The following is a 20,967-nucleotide window of genomic DNA, read 5'->3' on the forward strand; positions in this document are numbered from 1 at the left end:
AGTCAGTCCATTAAGATAATTCATTGACGCACGCGAGTGTCAGGGAGAGTTGACATGCTTCGCATATTTTGCTTTGTCTAACGATATCAGACGATCTTATTTGGCAAATGCGCCCCGTCGTTTGAACCAAGGGACTTGTGCATACGTATTTCCTACATCCTGAGACTTACCATATCGAATATTGGAGGCTTCTGAATTTCAGAGATTCCCCGGTAGAGATATAATAGTATGCACTTCGATTACTGCATTGTTGGGGGTAGAAGTGGTTGGGGGAGCAGGGGCGGGTTGGGAAGACGCTGTGGGGAGGCCTTCTTATCCTAGTGGAGACCTTGGACTTGGACTCTTGGAGACTAGCACATATTCGTCGTGGTCGCGGCAGTGCATCACTCACGCACACCAGAGGCGGTGTGCAGAGATAATAAAAGCTTTCTGCTTTTGTCCCACAGCCTTGCATTGTTGCGAGTTGGCGGGCTTGCTACCTGCCGTTCTCCCGCGCGCGCGCGTCGGTTGGCCCAAGCGTTGCCAAGTTGTCGTGAAGTTTTCTTATTATTTGATGCGGAAACTCTTTTTGTCTTTACGAGGATTCCCGTGCACATGCTGCATGGAAAGATTATTTTTTTCGGGGTATTGCTGTGTTGAAATCTGGTGTCGTTTTGGGAAGGAATCAGGCAGACAAAAAAACTGTTTTGTGTTTCGTTATTTTGTGCGTACGACTCGTCTGGGATGGTAGTGTTGGCTTACTGCTGTGAGAAGTTGTGCATACAAAGAATAAGGGTTTATCTCGTGTCATGGGACTACAGTATAAGTAAAAAATCACGAAAGATTTGTTATTTCTGTGAGAAAAGAGCGACTAAGGAAAGAAATCTGTGAACGCTGTGAAAGTTGTTGTGGCCTGCATCTAAACTAAGAATAACGCTGTTTTTTCTGTTTCTAAGATGCAGTACACGTTAAGAATACGAAGTGGTGTATCATGATATCTCTGAAAAAATTAATTTGTTGAATCTGTAGTGGTGAAAACATAACAATACAAACGGAGAGAGCAACGATATAGACATTTTTATATTATTAACGTATGTCATTTGTAACATAGATAGTAGGAGTTTAAACAAATATGTGACGATGGAGAAATTATATTTGATGCGAACAGGAAAATAACAGTTTTTCTTGTCATTTCAATGCATGGCATTCATTGCAAATATAAAAGATGGAAGTTTATTTGATAAGTACAAAAAAATAATGGTTGACTGGTTAAACAAGAAAAATAATTGGTTTAGGCATAATTAGTAATATGTGTTTGCAACACGGCAAGGTAGCAACGTATTTTGTGTATATTCTATCTGTTAATGTTAGACCACTTATTTTTCCTTTAGCTGAATAAAATCGTCGTACATCAGCAAGAACAGATTTAATTGCGGAAGACATGTTCATAATAGGCAAGATAAAAATTCATGTTGTTTCGCTTTGGTCACTAACACAACGCGTCTGTTCTCCCAGGGTCGGTCCTCAGTGGCGGCTTCGGCCGTAGTTGAGCGTCCTTCGCCTTATCGAGAAGGGTGGGGGAAGTGAGAGAGGCGATGACGTCTTGTGGTACTGGTGCTGATAGGATAACATTAGTATTACATTACGAATAAGTTAACGATAGATATGACAGACTTTGTCAGGCCTTCCAGAGATCTGGCACCTATAGAAAATGAGAATGAAGGAGACTGCAAGAGACCATAAGGCCTACACTCGGCAGTTCCATGCCCCTTGCCACCTGTTATCCCCCATCCATAAAATTATATCATCTCTTAAAACGACCAATAGTTTCAACGCTCACTACATGGTTACTGAGTCTATTATATTCGTTAACCACTCTGTTGGTAAACCAGTTTTTGCCTATTTCCTTCTTAAACCTAAATTTGTCCAACTTAAACACATTACTACGAGTCCTGCCATGCTGTCTTAATATGATGACCTTGCCTGCATCACCCTTGTATTTGAATACCTCTATTAGATCATCCCGCACTCTTCGTCTTTACAGAGATTGTAAGCTAAAGTGCCTACAGTAATTATCACACTGGGCCATTTTTTCTCCAACCTCCAATTAATCGGAAATACTCCCCACCTCCAACACTTTTTTTCCTCCGTTAAAATCACTCTGACAAACTGTTTTGTTTCCTCATAAAACTTACATTTGATATACGGGGAGGAAATAAATTCCCTTCAACGTATCAGACTCCCTCCCGAAAGCTACGAATTGCTGATCTGCTTCAAGAGCCCAGTGTGATAGCCTTAAGCGTGCTTATAGGAAAGCAACACATAATGTAACTCTCGCTCCATCATTGACTACGTTGAGTGAGGTTGTGGCCTTGGCTCCTGTCCCAGGAGGGGCACCGGGCCAAGAAATTTTACTGCGACCAATTTTTCAAGGTCAGGATAACCTGTCCTTAACAAGGGTGATGCAGGCAAGGTCATCATATTAAGACAGCAGGGCAGGACTCGTAGTAATGGTTTTAAATTGGACAAATTTAGGTTTCAGAAGGAAATAGGCAAGAACTGGTTTACCAACAGAGTGGTTAACTAATAGAATAGACTTAGTAACCATGTAGTAGTGAACGCTGAAGCTGTTGGTTGTTTTAAGAGAAGATTAGATAGCTTTATGGATGGGGATGACAGGTGGTAAGGGACATGGAACTGCCGAGTGTAGGCCTTATGGTCTCTTGGAGTCTCCTCCAACCTTATGTTCATAAGTCTTGAACTCGTGATGCATTTTAACTCTCCCCACCTCCCCCTCTCCCCACCTCCCCCTCTCCCCACCTCCCCCTCTCCTTCTCCCCCCTCTCCCTCTCCCTCTCCCCCTCTCCCTCCTCCCCCGCTCCCTCCTCCCCCTCTCCCTCCTCCCCTCTCCTCCTCCCCCTCTCCTCCTCCCCCTCTCCCTCCTCTCTCTTTTCCACCTCCTCTCCCTTCCCCTCTCCTTCCTCCTCTCTCCTTCCTCCCCTCTCCCTCCACCCCCACGTGCCTCTTTACCTCTTGAGCTGCATAGAATTGCCTGTGATCGTGATGTATTGTATCTCCCCAAGGTGGGATTCCCCCCCCCCTCTCGTGAAGGCCCGGGCTCGAATCCCCCAGTCATTAAATGATAATTGTCACTAGCCCAAGATATCTTGGCGCAAAGGTGACGGCACAGGCCGAAGGCAAGGTTAAGTTTACATTCATTAGTATATATATATATATATATATATATATATATATATATAAAGTATATTAATGAATTACTAAATATTTTGATTGATGAATAAATGAATATATTAAAAAGTACATCAATAAATTCATGTATTAATAGATAAATAAATATGTAAATAGTTAAAATTGTGCTTAGACGAGAGGGATTTTCTTCCCTTTCGGGGAATTTGACTGCGGCCGAAGCCGTCACCTTTGCCCTGTGTGGCTGGACAGCCAGAGTTTGAAGATCTGCGGATTTTCGATCCTCCCGTACCGGTTGGTACGTTTCCTCCTCATCTGACTGTCTTCAGACGATTTTATTTATCTGAAGAGTTGTCATCCCAGAACTTCCACATGAAGGATCGTCACCCCCAGGATAGCCCACCTGGAGAATTGTCACCCCAACGCAACAACACCTAAAGAATCGTCACCCCAGTTAGGTTAGGTTAGGTTAGGGATCGTCACCCCAGAATAGGCCACCTGAATAATTGTCACCCCAGAATAGCCCACCTGAAGAATCGTCACCCCAGGATACCCCATCAGGAGAATTGTCACCCCAAACCAACAACAACTGAAGAATCATCACCCCAGTTAGGTTAAGTTAGGTTAGGAATCGTCACCCCAGAATGGCCCATCTGAAGAATTAATTATCCTACTGTCGAAGTCTGGGGTGACAATTCTTCAGTTAATCTGGTGATTATATTCATCTCCATGACACACACCCAGATCCCCGCCTCCTCCTTCCCTTTCTTCTGTAGCCGAGAGCTCCTCCTGCTTCTACAGGAAATTCCACGGCTCTTCAGGAGAGAACCCTCAAGGGGACAACCCTCGTTCGCCTCCCACCGGAAGCTCCCGGTGTCTCCGTGCTCAGGCGCATGCGCAGAGGACGCTGCCACTCCTGGGGTGCCCGCTTGTTCCTTGTCGTCTGCAAAGAAAACGGCATCTGTGGGGTTGCCCGCTTGAACTCGAATAGACTATGTAAACATGTAATGAGCGCTGAAACTATGGGTTGTTTTCAGAGAGGGTTAGACAACTTTATGGATAGGGATGACATGTGGCAATGGACATGGAACTGTCTAATGTAGGCCTTAGGGTCTCTCGCAGTCTCCTCCATTCTTATGTTCTAAGAAGGCGTTTGTGGCGTACCTGCTTGTCTTTATGCCCCTAACAAAGTCCCGGTTCGAATCCTGATTCGATCCCCAGCGGCTACCAATGATTACCTTTTGTCCAGCCACAACTCATCGAAGGGAAAAAGATGACGGCTTCGGCCGCAGCAAAGTGCCTCCTGGCGTAAGGTCAACAAACTTCTGCCTTTTTTAGGGACTGACGTCTAACGATTTCATTTAATCCATTTGGCGCCAGAAATTCATGTTTTGTTGCTTATTTGTATAAGATTTTTTTTCTAACGCCAGCCTCTTTCATTCAGGGACCCAATGCCCTTTGAGGAAGCCACGATCCGTAACCGCGTGAATAAAATCACTTGGCGACACCCGGAGCGAAGCCCAATTGAGAGAAGAGTGGTTTAGCATCGGGTGTGTCGTAATAATAATAATAATTGTCGGTTTATTGAGTTAGCAGCGGTGCAGAGATACACTGACAATATACAGTGTGTGATTTTTAGAACTAGTCTAACTAGTACATAATGTGCAAGGATTGTTGTTCACATATGATGGTGTCGTTGTGTGTTTGCAACGACCGATCTCGCATCCCCTATTTGGTGTTCATCCTTCCTTTGCCACGACCTCGTCTTTGTCCTCTCTCTTGCACGTTCAGTACACGAAGTCGATGTGAATTAGGAGGATAATTGCACGGCTAATGACTTCCGACTGCATCCTGCCCCAAGAGAGGAGGGAGGAGACAAGAGAGGGAAGTCTTGCTCTCAGAACGGCCCTTTCTTGCTACCAGAATGGCCCCTTCTTACTATCAGAATGGCCCTTTCTTGCTATCAGAATGGTTTCTTCTTTCTATCAGAATGGCCTTTTCTTGCTACCAGAATGGTCCCTTCTTTCTATCAGAATGGTCCCTTCTTTCTATCAGAATGGTCCCTTCTTTCTATCAGAATGGTCCCTTCTTTCTATCAGAATGGCCCCTTCTTTCTATCAGTATGGTCCCTTCTTTCTATCAGAATGGCTTCTCTTGCTTTCAGAATTGTCTTTTCTTGTTATCGGAATGGGCTTTTCTTGCTTTCAGAATTGCCTTTTCTTGTTATCGGAATGACCTCTTTCTTGGTTTCAGAACGGCCCTTTCTTGCTACCAGAATAGTCCCTTCTTGCTATCAGAATGGTTCCTTCTTGCTATCAGAACGGCCCTTTCTTGCTATCAGAACGGCCCTTTCTTGCTGTCAGAATGGCCTTTCTTGCTACTAGAATGGCCCTTTCTTGGTATCAATATGGCCTAATACTTTTAGAGTCCCGATTTCCGTCTGGGGGACCCAAGGCTGAGTCCCTACTGGAATGGATGTCGGAGAGGATCATCTCCCCCGTTCCCGAAAGCTATTGGTAGTTTCATTTTCTCCCGGAGATGCGATCCCGGGGGGATGGTATTTGGTTCCCGGTCTTGGGCCCGTGAGATCCCTTCGTCAGCTTTCATTATATCCCCATCACTTTTTCTTGTCGGAGGGCTGGCAGCTGCTTCCCTCCTCCTCTTCCTCCTCCTCCTCCTCCTCTTCCCCCTCCTCCTCTTCCCCCTCCTCCTCCTCCTGTTGATCCAGTATAGTTAAAAAAGAAAAATATATACAGTATTAGGTTAGGTACCGAAACAACCATGTAAGAACTTCTCTTCTTCCTCCTCCTCCTCCTCCTCCTCCTCCTCCTCCTCCTCCTCCTCCTACCCCTTCCTCTTCTTCATTGTCAGTAGCAAAGAAACAGCCTCGCACGTATAAAACAGTAGCTGAATGAAATCCTCTCACGTTAAAAAGAATGGACTGAGAGAAGCCACACAATATTATCATTATCACCATTATTATTATCATTATTATTATTATTAGTATAACTATTATTATTATCATCGTCATCATCGTTTTCTATTTAGAGAAAGTAAAATCAAGATGAGAGTATGTTGTCACTACTATGTTATATTAAACTAGCCTATCATATCGCATTACTACGATGTAAACAAACACTATTCTCGTGTACGGCAAACACAAAAAAAGACATTCCATACCTCAAGCTTTTGTGTTTGCCAACCATATTTCATGTGTATGTAACTGCACACGTGTGGTCATATGTGCATATATGGTTAGGTAAACACAACTGTTCGAGCTTGACTACTGGAAAAGTCCTGAAGACGAAACGCCAGGGAATAAAACTCCAACAGTTCTCTGTGCATACATCACCACCCTAAATACCTACCACTCATCTGTTTTACATGCATCAACATATATATATATATATATATATATGTATGTATATATATATATATATATGCATATGTATATATGTTCACACACACACACTATAATATATGGTGTCTGTCATTTTCTGTCGTATTATGTCTGTCTAAAGATAATGCAGTCGGGGGGGTGAGGGGATCCGTACAGCGTGACGGCACGACATTGACGTGGGAGGGAGGAGAGGGAGGGGCAGAGATGTGGGGGAGGGGAGGGGAGGGGGAGACAAAATGTCTGAGAAGGTAGGCAGCACCACCTCCATTGCGATGAATCATTCTGAAGCGAAAAAGCTCCCCCCCTCCTCCTCCTCCTCCTCCTCCTCCTCCTCCTCCTCCTCCTCCTCCTCCTCCTCCTCCTCCTCCTCCTCCTCCTCCTCCTTCAGGTTTCCTTCTTCACCTCCTCCGCCTCCTTCGTGCAGACATGTTCCGCCCCTGTGGTCTCCTTGTTCCTCCTCAAGGGACACGCGGCGCGGATCCGCTTGCCCACAGCTCTTTTTTTTTCATTCTCTCTCTCTCTCTCTCTCTCACACACACACACACACACACACACACACACACACACACACACACACACACACACCTCCCTCTCTGTCTCTCTCACCCTTCCCTCCCTCCTCTCTCTCTCTCTCTCTTTATATATATATATATATATATATATATATATATATATATATAATGTATATATGTATGTATGTGTTTGTGTGTGTGTGTATACACACACACACACACACACACACACACACACACACACCTTGTAAGTTGTCCGCAACATTTCATACGTGAACGCAGATGACGATGTATCCAAAGTAGACCACTGTAGTGACGATACCCGGAGAAGGGAACTCACCTAGTGATGCCCAGGTCAACTCAGATCACCTCAGGTACGAGGTGAGCAGCGGTCGGAGGTCATCATTAAGAGTGGATGCCCTTCCTAACCTCTGCGATGTGGCCAGGATTCGAACAGACGTCCGAACTCACCCACGAGGTTATCAGACACGCGCGTTACCATTAAGCCACGACGGCAGACCGCCCGAGACTGTGGGTCATGTATCCGTCACCCAATCGCCTCCTCAGTTGGCGAACCTCAAGGGTTAAATGTCCGGACACATTGTCACGCACTTATGGTAGAGTGAGTACTCTCTCGCTCACTTCACGGATAAGATACAATAGTGGAGTAAGGGACCAATTGGTCCATGTCAGGGCTGTAGAAAGTCGTTCCATCACTCCACACGACTTTTTTTTTTGTCTGACCATGTTATTCATATCCACGGCGCTCCTTGTCGTCAACCAAGAGAGTTTAATCTTGACAAGGTCTTAAACTAACTCGGTTAACGATGGCGTACGACCTTTGATGTTATTCCTTGGCAACTCCTGACCGACACGTACCAAGTGGTCGTTTAGGTTGGTGATGACATTGCTGGGAATGGAGGAGGAGGAGGAGGTGGGGGAGAGGGAGGGGGGGTGTCGGGCCGGTTTTTGCTAGCAAGTGTGCATGATGACCGTGTTTGGATATTTTTTATTATAAGTTTCGTGTGGTTGTTGTGTATTTACCTAATTGTGTTTACCTACGCACAGTATACAGAAAAAGGAGCAATACTCGTGGGGTCCTGTATTACTCTCCAGTTATACCTAGTTTTGTGTAACAAGACTAATTTTCTACTGGTTGGCATTTATGATTTTATTGTGGCCATCGTCAGGCCATTTCAGTCGTCTCCATGACAGGCCAGCTGGAAGAAATCGCAACAAAAGATTTAGAAATAACAACAACAGAATAGCAGGAAGAGTTAGAGGTGCAGAAGGAGGAGGAGGAAGAATAGGGAAAGGAGGAGGAGGAAGAAAAATAGGAAAAGTGGAAGAGGAGAAAGAAGAGGAAAAAGAGGAAGAGTAAGAAGAGAAAGAGGAGGAGGAAGAGAAATTAGGAGGAGGAGGAAGAATAGGAGAAGGAGGAGGAAAACAAAGAGAAGAGGGGGAATAGGAGGGGGAGAAGGAAGAAGAAAAATAGGAAAATAAAGTGGAAGAGAATGAAATGGAGGAGGAGGAGGAAGAGGAGTAATCGGCATTTTTTTTCGTAGAGACAAGTCTCCAGTCAAAAGAGAAAATTGCTTCTGGTCCGTAGGGGTGTCATTGTATTCTTAAGCATGATTTTTTTTTTTTTCGTACAATTTGTATTCCGGTCGGTAATTGGAGAACATATCGAGTCTGACTTGTAATTGTTATTATTATTATTGTTATTATTATTATTATCAATTATTAATTTTCTCAAACCAGTCCGTAGTTTACCTCTGTATACTCAGATAATGTTAATGATAATAGTAATAATAATTATAATGCTAATAATAGTAATAATAATTATAATGCTAATAATAGTAATAATAATGATATAGTAATAGTTGTAATGATAAAAATAATAGCAATAATCAATAATAAAAGCATTGATATTGAAAATAAAAAATAAACTGATTTTCGAATTTATAATCAACGGAATCAAATGTGGTAAGAAATAAAATTTGAATCTCAAATTTAATCAAATTTAACATTCACGAAATGTCACAAATCAAATAATATTGCAAATAGACATTAAATCATCTGACGTGACTTTTGTCTCGTACTGTACGTGACTTTGACTCCTCTTATCTGATTGGTTGTTTTGTTGCCAGATCAGCTAGATTAGTTATTATTTATCTTATCATAGTACAGCGTTCTCGGACAGTACAGAACACGAAAGATGTACAATTTAGTACAATGGGAGAGACCATTCGGTCCATTGCAGACCGGGTGTAGAAATGAATGGATTTATGTAAAGGGTAATAGTGATGGTAATTATGGTTATAGTAATAATAGAAGTAATAATAATAGTGATAGTAATAATAATGATAATGATAATAATGATAAAAATAATAATACTGATAACGGTGACATAAAAATAATCTCAACTGTGACGTAATGGCAGTTACGACACTCGTAAATCTACGAGGTCGTAAATAAATTTACGAGTTGTAATTCCACGGCTTATAACTTATGATAAGACATTAGACAGTGGGATACAAATGAACTCTGCTCTACACAGCCTAAAATTAATAATAAAGTTGATAATGATGATAATATTATTAATTATCATGATAGTCATATTATCATTATAGCAATAACAATAATATTGGTAATAGTAATAATAATACTAGCAATAATAGTAATATTTAAGGTTCGTTCGCTAGGAGGCGTCTAACCGTCACCTTGACCCTAGGTACTGGGACAGCCGGGGCAAGAGGTAATCACCGACAGCCGTTGGGGGCTCGAAAAGGGGCCAGGGTGATTGTGTGTGTGTGTGTGAGAGAGAGAGAAAGAGAGAGAGAGAGGCAATTCTCCAACTCAAAATTCGTATCTAATCTATACAAATTTAATATTTACAAAAATCTGAATTGATTTCTTATCTTCAGAGGGGAGGAAGCCCAGATTATCATTCTTATCAGATAGAGCAAGGCCGATCACAGCTTGCATTTTCTATCAAACCTGCTCTTATCGGCTGACTCGAATCTCCCGGTGGTCACCAAAAATAAAGTCTCTAAAGAGTGGCTTCAGTTAAAAAAAATCAACGTCCATAGTTTGTTGGTAGACTTATTAATTTTGTTTTGGTTAAAGGCAGCCTATTTTTATTTGTTTATTCACATATATATGTTTGTTTATTAATTTTATTTATTTTGTTTATTTATTTATTTATTCTATTTATTTATTTATTTATTTTTTATTATTTTTTTTTTTTAAAGAAACTTCCCAGGGACAAAATTGGAACAAATAAATTGTCGCGATTAACTTCTGAAGTATATAGAAAGTCTTCATAATTTTTTGTTTTGGAAAATTCCTTACTATTTTATTCAGTTAACCTAGGGTCACCGTGACAAGAGAGCTAGGAATAATTTTAACTAGAGTTCGGTTAACCTTCATTCTCAAGCCCCTCCTCCCTTTCCCCATCGATGCATTTGATTGGTTACCGTCTGACCAATAATATACATCTGGATGAAGGGTAGGGAGAAGTTCCCATCAAACCCCTTCGATTTAATGACATTATACATATATTTTCTGATTAACGCCAGACGGTTTTATCAGAAGAAAAGAGCAGATTCAAATTCCGAACTGTAGAGAATTGGATCAATTCTTGACAATTTTCTAATTAATCTCGAGTTGACTGGTTATAAATCTCGTAAGGACTGTTAGATTGAATGATTTTATCATCCGTGATGATTATGAATGTATTTAAATAAAGAAAACAGCAGTTACGGTTGGAGTACGTTGTAGCTGCAGTTGGCTCGGGAACAGGTGAAGAGCTGAAGGTCGCTGTTACGTCATGTCGTCGCTGTGACGTCAAGTCGTCGATGTCAGTAGAACCCGCCCGCCTATTGGTCGGACGGGAATGCCCTCCGTGCCCGACACCCTTTGTCAAGAGATTCTTCGTTTGTATTCATGAACTTACTTTTACATAACATGTCTAATGTAAGGAAGTTATCAGTCTCTTTTCCTTGGTGGTAAACGCTCTCATTTTTGTTCCATTCTGGAGCTCCATAGTCATGCAGATTTGAAAATTGTGTCTGGGTGTTTCACATGTCACTTGAGTACGCGGATAACCAGAAAAGTTATATCTCTTTGGGATTTGTAGTGGCAGAGGACATATTTTTACTGAAAATGGTGATGATAGTTCAATAATAATGATAATAATAATATATATAATAATAATGATATCAATAATAATAAATGGTTATAATAAAACGAGGACTAAAAAGAAAAAGAAAACGAAGAAAACTGAGACGCTCTCGAAGAGCACAGACCATGGCAGTTACGCACGCCGACCATGCAAAAATAGAATCGGTCTCAGTATTGTAACTTGAATGAATAAATAAATAAATAAGTAGATAAAAGTATATGAATATGTATAGATAAATAAATAGATACATGAAGTACAATTAAATTAGTACTGTGGTTGGATAATTCCATTTGTAGCGTTGCCAAGAAACTAGTATAACTGAGTATTACCGAAAACATAAAAGAGGATCCTGAGCGAATCTGTGGACCTGGGGAGCCGGGGTCATTGTCTGGGGTTTGATTTTAGCCCATCCTACCTACTCCAGCTGTGGCATTGGTATTCCAGAGCAGACGGGGGGGGTGGGGGGAAATGGATCCTGCCCTTCCTCCAGCCAAGAAAGCGTTGGCAGCTGTCCTTGCTAACATGGAGGGAAATCCGATATATTATTATTATAATTGTTATTATTATTGTAATTATTATTGTTATTATTATTAGTATTATAATTATTATTATTATTATTATTATTATTATTATTATAACTTTTATCGTTATATATGATGAAGCGGACGTACTTTGTATCTTTTTCATTTATTTATTTATTTATTTATTTATTTACTCGCTTGTTTGTTTATTCAATATTATTATCTCCAGACGAATGATTGATTAATTATTTAATATATTTTATTAAAGCCAAGCGATTAATTAATTAATTTTTATTTGCTTTATTTATTAATTGCATCAGCTGACACCAGGCAAAAGTGTCATTAAAAGAAACAAACAAATAAACAAATTAAGTAGATATGAATAAAGATATAATAATACGTTACGGGGGATCAGACGACTGCATCGGTTCGGGTTCGATTCCAAATAAAATCTGGTGACGGTTGCCTATCTGGCTGCCCAAGTAGTCACCTAAGGCGAAGGTGGTAGGTTTGGCTGCCGCTAAGCGTCTCTTGGTGTAATTCTCTATTATCTCAATCCCTATCTCTATCTCTCACACACACACGTACACACACGCACATATACACAACACGTGATCCAAAAGACCAAGGTGAATACACACACGCACGCAACGTTCACTAATGTTTTATTAATCACGTGCCGGTGTGATTATTCTGTTTCTCTCGCCGGTCAGACATGTCTGTTGTTACTCATAGTCAGCGCTGAGATTTGTAATTATGATTCATAGTCAGCGCTAGGAATATATATATATATATATATATATATATATATATATATATATATATATTTATCTGAATATGTATATATATATGTATTTATGTATATATATGTATATATATATGTGTGTATATATATATGTATGTATATATGTATATATATATATATGTATGTATATATGTATATATATATATATATATTATATATGTATATATATGTATGTATATATATATGTACATGTATATATATATATATATATATATATATATATATATATATATATATATATATAACAGGTTATTGCCCTTAATTAAAACGTCTGTTTTAGCAAGAACAATATATGTATGGTGATGACATTATTGAATGGACTTGTGAGGAATGATTTCTTCTTCAAATGAATAAATGAAAGTGTTTTCGTACATGTGTTTATTCATTCAAATATTTATTTATTATTTATTTGTTTTATTTATTTTGTATATTTGTTTATATTATTTATTTATTATTTTATCTGGTTTCGTTTAATTACGAATATAACAGTAATTCATAAAATACAACAAAAGGTTTGGTAATGACATAATGATACATTGCACACACACACACACACACACACACACACACACACACACACACACACACACACACACACACACACACACACACAGGAAAGAGACATGACGTCATGAGTAGGAGGAGCATGGGATATTCTTAGTTGTTTGTTTCGATTCAACTTCGCTCGGTGACAGATGTCGCATTCTTGTTGTAGATTTATATCGACCCACAATACGCTTGTTCCTGAGGATGCATATTATATTACAGTAGTCAAGGCATCGATAAGATTTAGAAAACCGTTATCAAGGCAGTAAAAGAGAGAGAGAGAGAGCAGTTGAGAAATATAAAAAGAGTGAATTCATAACAGCAAGTTATAAGGTCGTGTACATACTTCGCCCAGTAGTGAGCTTGCCTTGCTGAAGGGAGCATCATGTTTGGTGATCATTACGTCCTCTTCTTGCAAAATCAGGTATGGATAGTTCTAGGGGAAGAATATTTATATTCATATCGTGTTGTCCAGTTCTGTGACCCTATTTGTAATTCATGTGTTATGTCGATCATGGTATCTGATCGATCACTGTGTTCTGGAATGTAGGGCCTTGTTTGCTGGTCATAACTAATAGATTGATAAATAAAATGAAGTAGATAAATAAGTAAACAAGAAGGGTTTTAAATAGTATGACTTTTTACATTCGTTGTTTCTATATGTATGTATGTATGTTTCTATAAAATACTTATTAATGTTTATGTACGCCATAGCAGCATTGTCCATGTCGGTGTTATTCACACTAACGATTTTATTTGTTTAGGGGACAGATTGTCAATGGACTGGTGCACACCTAGATCCTATTTTGTCTAGAAGGCCCCATAAACTAGATAAAACCGTCTGACATTAGTTAATAAAACAATAAAGAAATTAGGTTATTTCCGTGTGTGTGTGTGTGTGTGTGTGTGTTTACCTAGTTGTAGTGTACGGGATTGGAGCAATGCTCGTGGAGTCCCGTCTCTTTTCCTCCAGGTGTCAAACGTTGCCTTGAATTTTTTCACATATTCTATTTATTATTATTATTTTTTTTTTTTATTATTATTATTGTTATTATTATTATTTTTCGTTACAATGACCTTTTGTCGATTTTTCTTCTCGTACTATTAATTATCTTCTGTCTAACTTTCTCTAAACGTGTTTCCAGTTTTGGTATCGTTATCATGTCTCCTCCTACAAAGAGGGAATTCCCAGTTTCTTCAATTTTCCTCATATTTCTTGTTGTTTAAACCAAGGATCATCTTGGTAGCCGCCTTTTGCATTCTCTCTATTTTTCTTATATCTTCTTTAAGTAGATTAACCACATAACCGCTGTGTATTCCAGTCTGAGCCCTATTAACCTTTCAGTGTTTGTCTTAATGTCTTCGTCCATGTAGTGAAATTCCACCCTTACATTTGTCAATAGTCTCTCCTTTTCTTTTTTCGTGTGTGTTTCGTCGTTTGTTATTATTTTGTTTCCTATATTGTAAGTCATCATCGGTCTTTCCCTACTGTGGACCATTTCCAGTATTTTGCATTTTTTTGTGTGTTAAAACTCACATACCATCCCTGACTATACTCATACTTCATCTAGATTGCTTTGTAACAATCTTCCTTTTCACACCCTTTTCTTATAAAGTTGCATATTCCTGAGCTCTGTGGCACACCGTTTTTTACTCTTCTTCACTTTTGTTCTCATTTTTTAAGAAATATCTTAGCCATTCCACTGTGTTTCTGCTGATGCTTCCTATGTTTTCCAATTTCCATATTAATATTTTATGCGGCACTTTGTCAAAAGCTTTCTCTATACATCAATCACTAGATTAAAAGATTAGCAGGTTTGTTATACAGGGCTTTCCTTCTGTGAATCCAAATTGATTATTTATTAATGATTAAATAGTTGTGCGTGTGTGTGTGTGTGTGTGTGTGTGTGTGAGCGCGCGCGTGCGTGTTTCTTTCTAGCATGGCTGTTGTAGTCAGTATTGCATATACCTTGGGGTATGACTGCAATCGCATATGCCTAGCCAGGATAAAATGCATAAAGGCGTGCTTTCCCATGGCATCAGTGGATTTAACCTAAATTCACCCAGTACAGTATATGCAGGTAGTATATCTCCCCGCCACGCACTAGTTAGATATTTAGCTAAAACAGTTTTCCTAGTTGTCATTTCCTATTTCGTGTCATCGTTAATTTCTTAATTTTATATTTAAATAACTTTATTTTGTTTTATTAATCTGTATTGTATAACAGCATGCGGAAATTATGTTTACATAAATTTAGATGACATTCATTCTGGTGACAATATGGAAGCCATTTTGTTTATTTAATTCTATTTAATTTTGTTTATTTACTTTTTTCTTTAGTGTTACAATGTGTAGAATTCATTTACAGAATTTCAGCAGATGCCGTCGAGATTAGTGACGACATGCGAGCCAGCGGTCGGGTGCATTTCACCGATACCAATCTCCAACTCTCCTGATTTGTTTGTTTCTTTTCGCAGATGCGTCAGCGAGAGAACGAGCTGGCCAACTCTGAAGACACGCGCCCCTTGAGTGACGCGTCGTCTTGCTGTGATGTCGGACCCACTACCATCAAATTCAGGGACAAGTCAAGGACGCAGGTGAGTCAGAGATGGGTAATAGATGAGGAATAAGATTTTGTCCTGGCACAGTGTGAGACAAAATTTTAAGAAAGATTTGTGGTAATTTTCTTCGCGATTTCGTGTTGGTATATGAGGCAAAAGAGATTTAGGTAATGTCATCTTATATCATCAGGGCAGGAATCGAAGTAATGGATTTAGATTAAATAATTTTAGGTTTAAGAAGGAAATAGGCAAGAATAATTTACTAGTAGTGGTTAACGAATGGAATAGACTTAGTGACCTTGTAGTCAGCGTTGAAACAATAGGTTGTTTAAAGAGAAGAAAACTTAATGGATAGGGATGGTAGGTGGTAAGGGACATGGAACTGTCTTGTGTAGGCCTTATGGTCTCTTGCAGTCTCCTCCATTCTTATGGTCTTATGTTCTCAGGATGAAATCATTTAGCTGAAGGGGCTTTTGTAAGCGAAATAAAACTAATACAGACAGCACCCGGGTTACGAACAACCCGACTTAAGACGTTTCGTACTTACGAACACGGGTAATTTATAATTGTCGTGTTTTTGTGGTTCTGATGTATAATTTTGAATTCAGAAGATACATATATATATATATATATAAGCCAAATACCAATCATTGGTCTCGTGAAACAAAAACAAAAAAATGATATGTGAATACGTGGATGCACGCAGGCCGAGCGGTTTAGAGCGTCGCTACTTGCGGCGAAGGTCGAGGTGACTGCGGTTCGAACCTTGCCCCTAGAGAGTTAGACCAAAGGCATGGTTCATTAAACTCCATCCTATAAAGCCCTCTGCAAGGGGCACCATCCTAGCCTTCTGATAGAGGGGGGAGTTCGCGACGTTAAATCGAATCTTTCTCATTAATCAGTGATGTGAATACATCCCAATGTGTTGGCTTTTCTGGTATTATATATTATGAATGCAAACAGAAGAGAAAAAAAAATAGGGACCAAAGAGGAAAAACATTTTACGATGTTTCCACTCAGTCACAAATGAGTTTCAGGGGATTAAAGATAGTCAAAGAAAGCAGAAAATACCAGGTGGATCCAAAAAGTTTGTCTTTGTTTCTTTTCATCATACTGAAAAGTTTGAATGTTTTGTAAGGTACTTGATAAGCAAAGGCCATAAATAAACATGACCATAAATTTGTTGCAGTTAGAAAAAATAATTAGAATAACAATTAATATTTTCATATCCATTTTGAACAGTTTCTGAGTACCACCAGTGTAATCTAAAAGTGCTTGATGTGAAAATTGTCCATATTACAAATCTTTTAAACAATTATCCACAGCCTCACATTGGTAGGCTATAGTCCTCAGGCCCTTCCATATAGCAACATAGGAAGAAGTGTTGGACTATGATCAGTGCTGTATTAGTTTGAGGTTGTTTCTATGTCACTGGCTGATAGTAGTAGGAATAGGGGAGCAGTAACTATCAGCTCTTCTTTTGTGAAAGGTGGGCAGAATACAGTTGAATTGATACATGGGTCTTGGGCTCGATTAGGAGATTGAGTGTCCCTTTGTGCTGCACCTCCTTATGGTATTGAGGGTGTTGATAGGCTTTGAAGACAGGTGATGTCCATCATGCATGACCATAGCTTTCCAGTGTCTGTCATTGGTGCCTGGTTTAAGGAAGATTAAGTGTTCACTGGAAGTTACTGTGGTGTCATCGGTAAACTCACTTACCCAGCAAGTGGGAGGTCCTGGGTTTGATTCCTGGCCTGTGCCAGCTTTTCAGTCAAGCTCCTTATAGAACATGGGACAGTGAGTAGGATCCTGTGGCAGTGCACACTCCCAGACTGGACCTCAGCAGGCAGGGCTGAAGGGGAAATGTGTGAGCGGTCACTGGAGGTAGCCAGGGTGTAATCGGTAAGCACACCCACCTGGCAGGTGGGAAGGCCCCGGTTCGATTCCCGGGCAGTGCCAGCTTTTCAGTGATCCTCCCTATCCAACATTAGGTAGATTATAGGCAGAGTTCAAAGCTATTGTTAACTAATTCTTACTCTTGCTTTACAGCAACGCCCCCTGACAAGATACCTACCAGTTCGCAGCGAACAACACTTTGACCTTCGCCAGCATGTTGAATCAGCAGGCCACCAAATTGAATTATGCCCACACATCTATATTGATTCTATGGTGTGCAGAGGGTACTTGCACAAACTTGGAACCAAGTTCCGGACGTGGCATAAGAGGTGGTTTGTTTTCGATCGTGCCAACAGGGTTCTGGTGTACTACAGTGACAAATCTGAAAATAAACAGAGAGGAGGTGTTTACTTTCAGGTAAGTTCACATAATTAAAACTGCCCCACAGCAGACATATTTTTGTGATCAACACCTTGAACAGATTAAAACATTTCACAGACAATTTTATTTGGTTTTAAGCCAGACTTGGGACAAATTGGGTCACTGTTAAATCCCCATAATTTTTCATGAAGGGGTTAACTAACTCAGTTTATTGAGTAGATTCTGTTTCGACTTATTCAGTCTGGGTTGAAGCCTCTGAATCTATCTAGCGAAATTATGCCTTTTGACATTGGCTACTTCCCTTGAAAAGGGAAAAAAAAACCTTGGTATTCATATGCATGTATCATTCTGAATGAAGAAAGATTGGCAAAAAGAGTAAGAAAAGCAGGGTTGGATAGAGTGAACTTGAGGGGATGCCCAAGGGTGAGATGAATGATGGGGTGAGAGGGGCTCTGAGCAAGAGGTTGTCTGTTGAGCAAGGAAGGGAGAATGCAGGGGATAGGGGCGAATGGGAAATGGTTGCTGATGGATGATATTTTGATGTAGTCTAAAGGGATTTCTGGTACATTTTTGTTTTTTCATTAGAATTTACAGATGTTTGAGTTCTATAAACGGGTAGTGAGTGGTGGGATGAGGAAGCAATGAAGGCATTGCTTCTGACCTAGGGCGGTGGGCAAGATGCAGGGATGACCCGTCATCCAGGGGGTGCCAAGATAAGAGAGAGGGAAGAGGCTGGAGGGGAGTGGAGTGTGATAGCGATGGAATGGGTGGGAGTGTTTTTTTTATGCCTTTGTTTTTTGGCTACCTCCCTTGTAAGGGGGGGGAAAAGCCTTTGGTATATGTATGTATGTATGTACTTCTGATTCTACTCATAAATCTAGCAGGGGTTCAGACTATATTTGAATCCATTTCTTTTATAAGCACACAGTGAATATGCTTTTTTTTTTCTCCCCTACAGGCAATAGAAGAGGTTTATGTAGACCACTTACACTCTGTAAAATCACCAAATCCCAAACTAACTTTTTGTGTCAAGACCTATGAACGCACCTTCCATTTGATGGCTCCCTCACCCGAAGCGATGCGCATTTGGGTAGATGTCATCTTCACAGGAGCGGAAGGCTATCAAGAGTTCCAAGGCGGAACATAAAGTAATAAGCACAAAGGTGTTGTAGAATTTTAAGTTCTGGTGTGGTGACATGAAAATGTGTGAGGTAAATTTGACATTGTGATGTTTATAAGAAAAAGCTGCTATATGAAGAGCAAGGAAACTACGGACATTTCCTTCCATAGACTTTCTTCTGCGAAGTCGAAGCCAGTAAGCGTAGAATTGCGACTGAAAACGTGGCTTATGATGTGCAGCTTTACTCAACCTCAGTGTAAATGGTTGTCTACTGCTGAACCTCTAGTAGCTTTTTTTTTCGTAGTCTTTTTTTTTGTAAGTATTTTAGGTACCACTATTATTATCTCTATGATTAAACATAACATGAAACTGTATTCAGGCATTGTAATGAATCTGTTTGTGATATGCGTTTGTAAGAGAAAGGATGTGAATGATGAAGCAATTTGTCTATTTCTGCCAGTTCATCAATTAAATTGCTAATTTCAGTGTTACAATCCTGAAATCTGATTTGACATTAGAACTGCAATTTTGCTACTACATGCTGCATGGAGAGTGGCTCGTATTTGGTACATCTCTGCTGTTGTAGGACCAAACTTTTTGCTGGCAACTATACGCATAAAATTTCTGACACGTGGACAGTACAGATTGTATTTTTGAAATCTAAAATAGCTTGATGTTTTTAATGCAGTATGATATTTTTATGCTATAGTGTTGGTATTTTAAATATTTCTGTGCATTTTGCTATGGACTTTTATATCATAGCAATTCTGTACCACTGACTACAAGACAGTTTTATGCTATTTCTTTGACAGTGAGCATTTCTTAAGCTTTGCTTGTAACAAGTCATTTCTTGATCATCTTTTGACTTGTGGACATTTCATTTTATTATTTGTGCTTGTATGTTTTCCAAGTTATACTTTGGGAAAAAATCATAATTAGTGCAAGATATTTATCACATTATACTGTCACTGTTTTTTTTTTATTTTTTGACATAAAGACAAGATACATTACCTTCCATAAGCTGCTTTTGCCTTCCCAACATATCCTTGCTGTAATGTTGAGAAGCAAATGCTATCTGTATGGAAGATCATTATGTGGTGCTGTTGATATGTGGATATTTCCATGTGACAGTGCCAACTCTAGTACATTCCGATGTTGTAGTGTTGTCATATGGAAATTTTCCATGCAACACCTTTTGACAGTGGACATTCTTCATGCAGTACTGTTTGATAACAGACATCTCCCCACCTTCACTGTGGTACTGGTAGACATATCTTATTTGGTGCTGTTGACAGTTGGACACCTTCCACGTGGTACTGTTGATGAAAGCTTTATGCTTGCTGGTTGACACACCAGGCATTGTTATGCAAGGTCATCACTGTCATGTCACAAAGAGCAAGTCATTGTAATCATCATCACTGACTGCCAGTGACCCCCCATAGGTTTCTAATAACTTTGATTTTCGTTAGTTGCATCTGCATTGTGTCTGAGATGAAGTATTGGTGATCAGCAGTGACACATTGTTGTAAGCACTTAAACTACACAATAGTGTTTCCAAACTGCATGTCAAAAGTCAAATATACTTTTGTACCAGTTTTCTTTTTGCTTTCTTTCACCTTGGTTAATGTAATCTCTACTAGAAACTATTTAATGCATAGAATGACAATAACTGTTGTTTCAAGTTTCACTTGTTGGAAACCCACAGCCACACAGAAGCAACCTTCTTCGGATGCTCCCATAGATATGGGGAGAAACATTGGGTTATTTATTTTGTATTATTTTAGGCATGTTTCTGTGTCGCCAGTTGGCAGGAAAGGAAAAATAACTGGTTGTTGTTGTTATTATTATTGTC

General features: G+C 39.7%; 1 protein-coding gene across 12 annotated transcripts in view; it reads left to right on the forward strand.

Annotated features, from left to right (window-relative positions):
• The window catches only part of LOC143036506 (uncharacterized), a 353,579-nt gene extending 332,866 nt beyond the window's left edge, over positions 1–20,713 (forward strand). For all 12 annotated transcript variants that reach the window (XM_076203930.1, XM_076203931.1, XM_076203935.1 and 9 more), the window contains 3 exons: positions 15,635–15,754; positions 17,768–18,031; positions 18,954–20,713. In XM_076203930.1, the coding sequence (XP_076060045.1) occupies positions 15,635–15,754; positions 17,768–18,031; positions 18,954–19,142 (573 nt within the window). In that variant the 3' untranslated portion in view covers positions 19,143–20,713. The remainder of the gene's footprint in view (positions 1–15,634; positions 15,755–17,767; positions 18,032–18,953) is intronic.
• The last annotated feature ends 254 nt before the right edge of the window (positions 20,714–20,967 follow it).

The sequence above is a fragment of the Oratosquilla oratoria genome, chromosome 20 (genome assembly GCF_046742065.1).
Source record: "Oratosquilla oratoria isolate Oo_2021 chromosome 20, ASM4674206v1, whole genome shotgun sequence".
NCBI lineage: Eukaryota > Metazoa > Arthropoda > Malacostraca > Stomatopoda > Squillidae > Oratosquilla > Oratosquilla oratoria.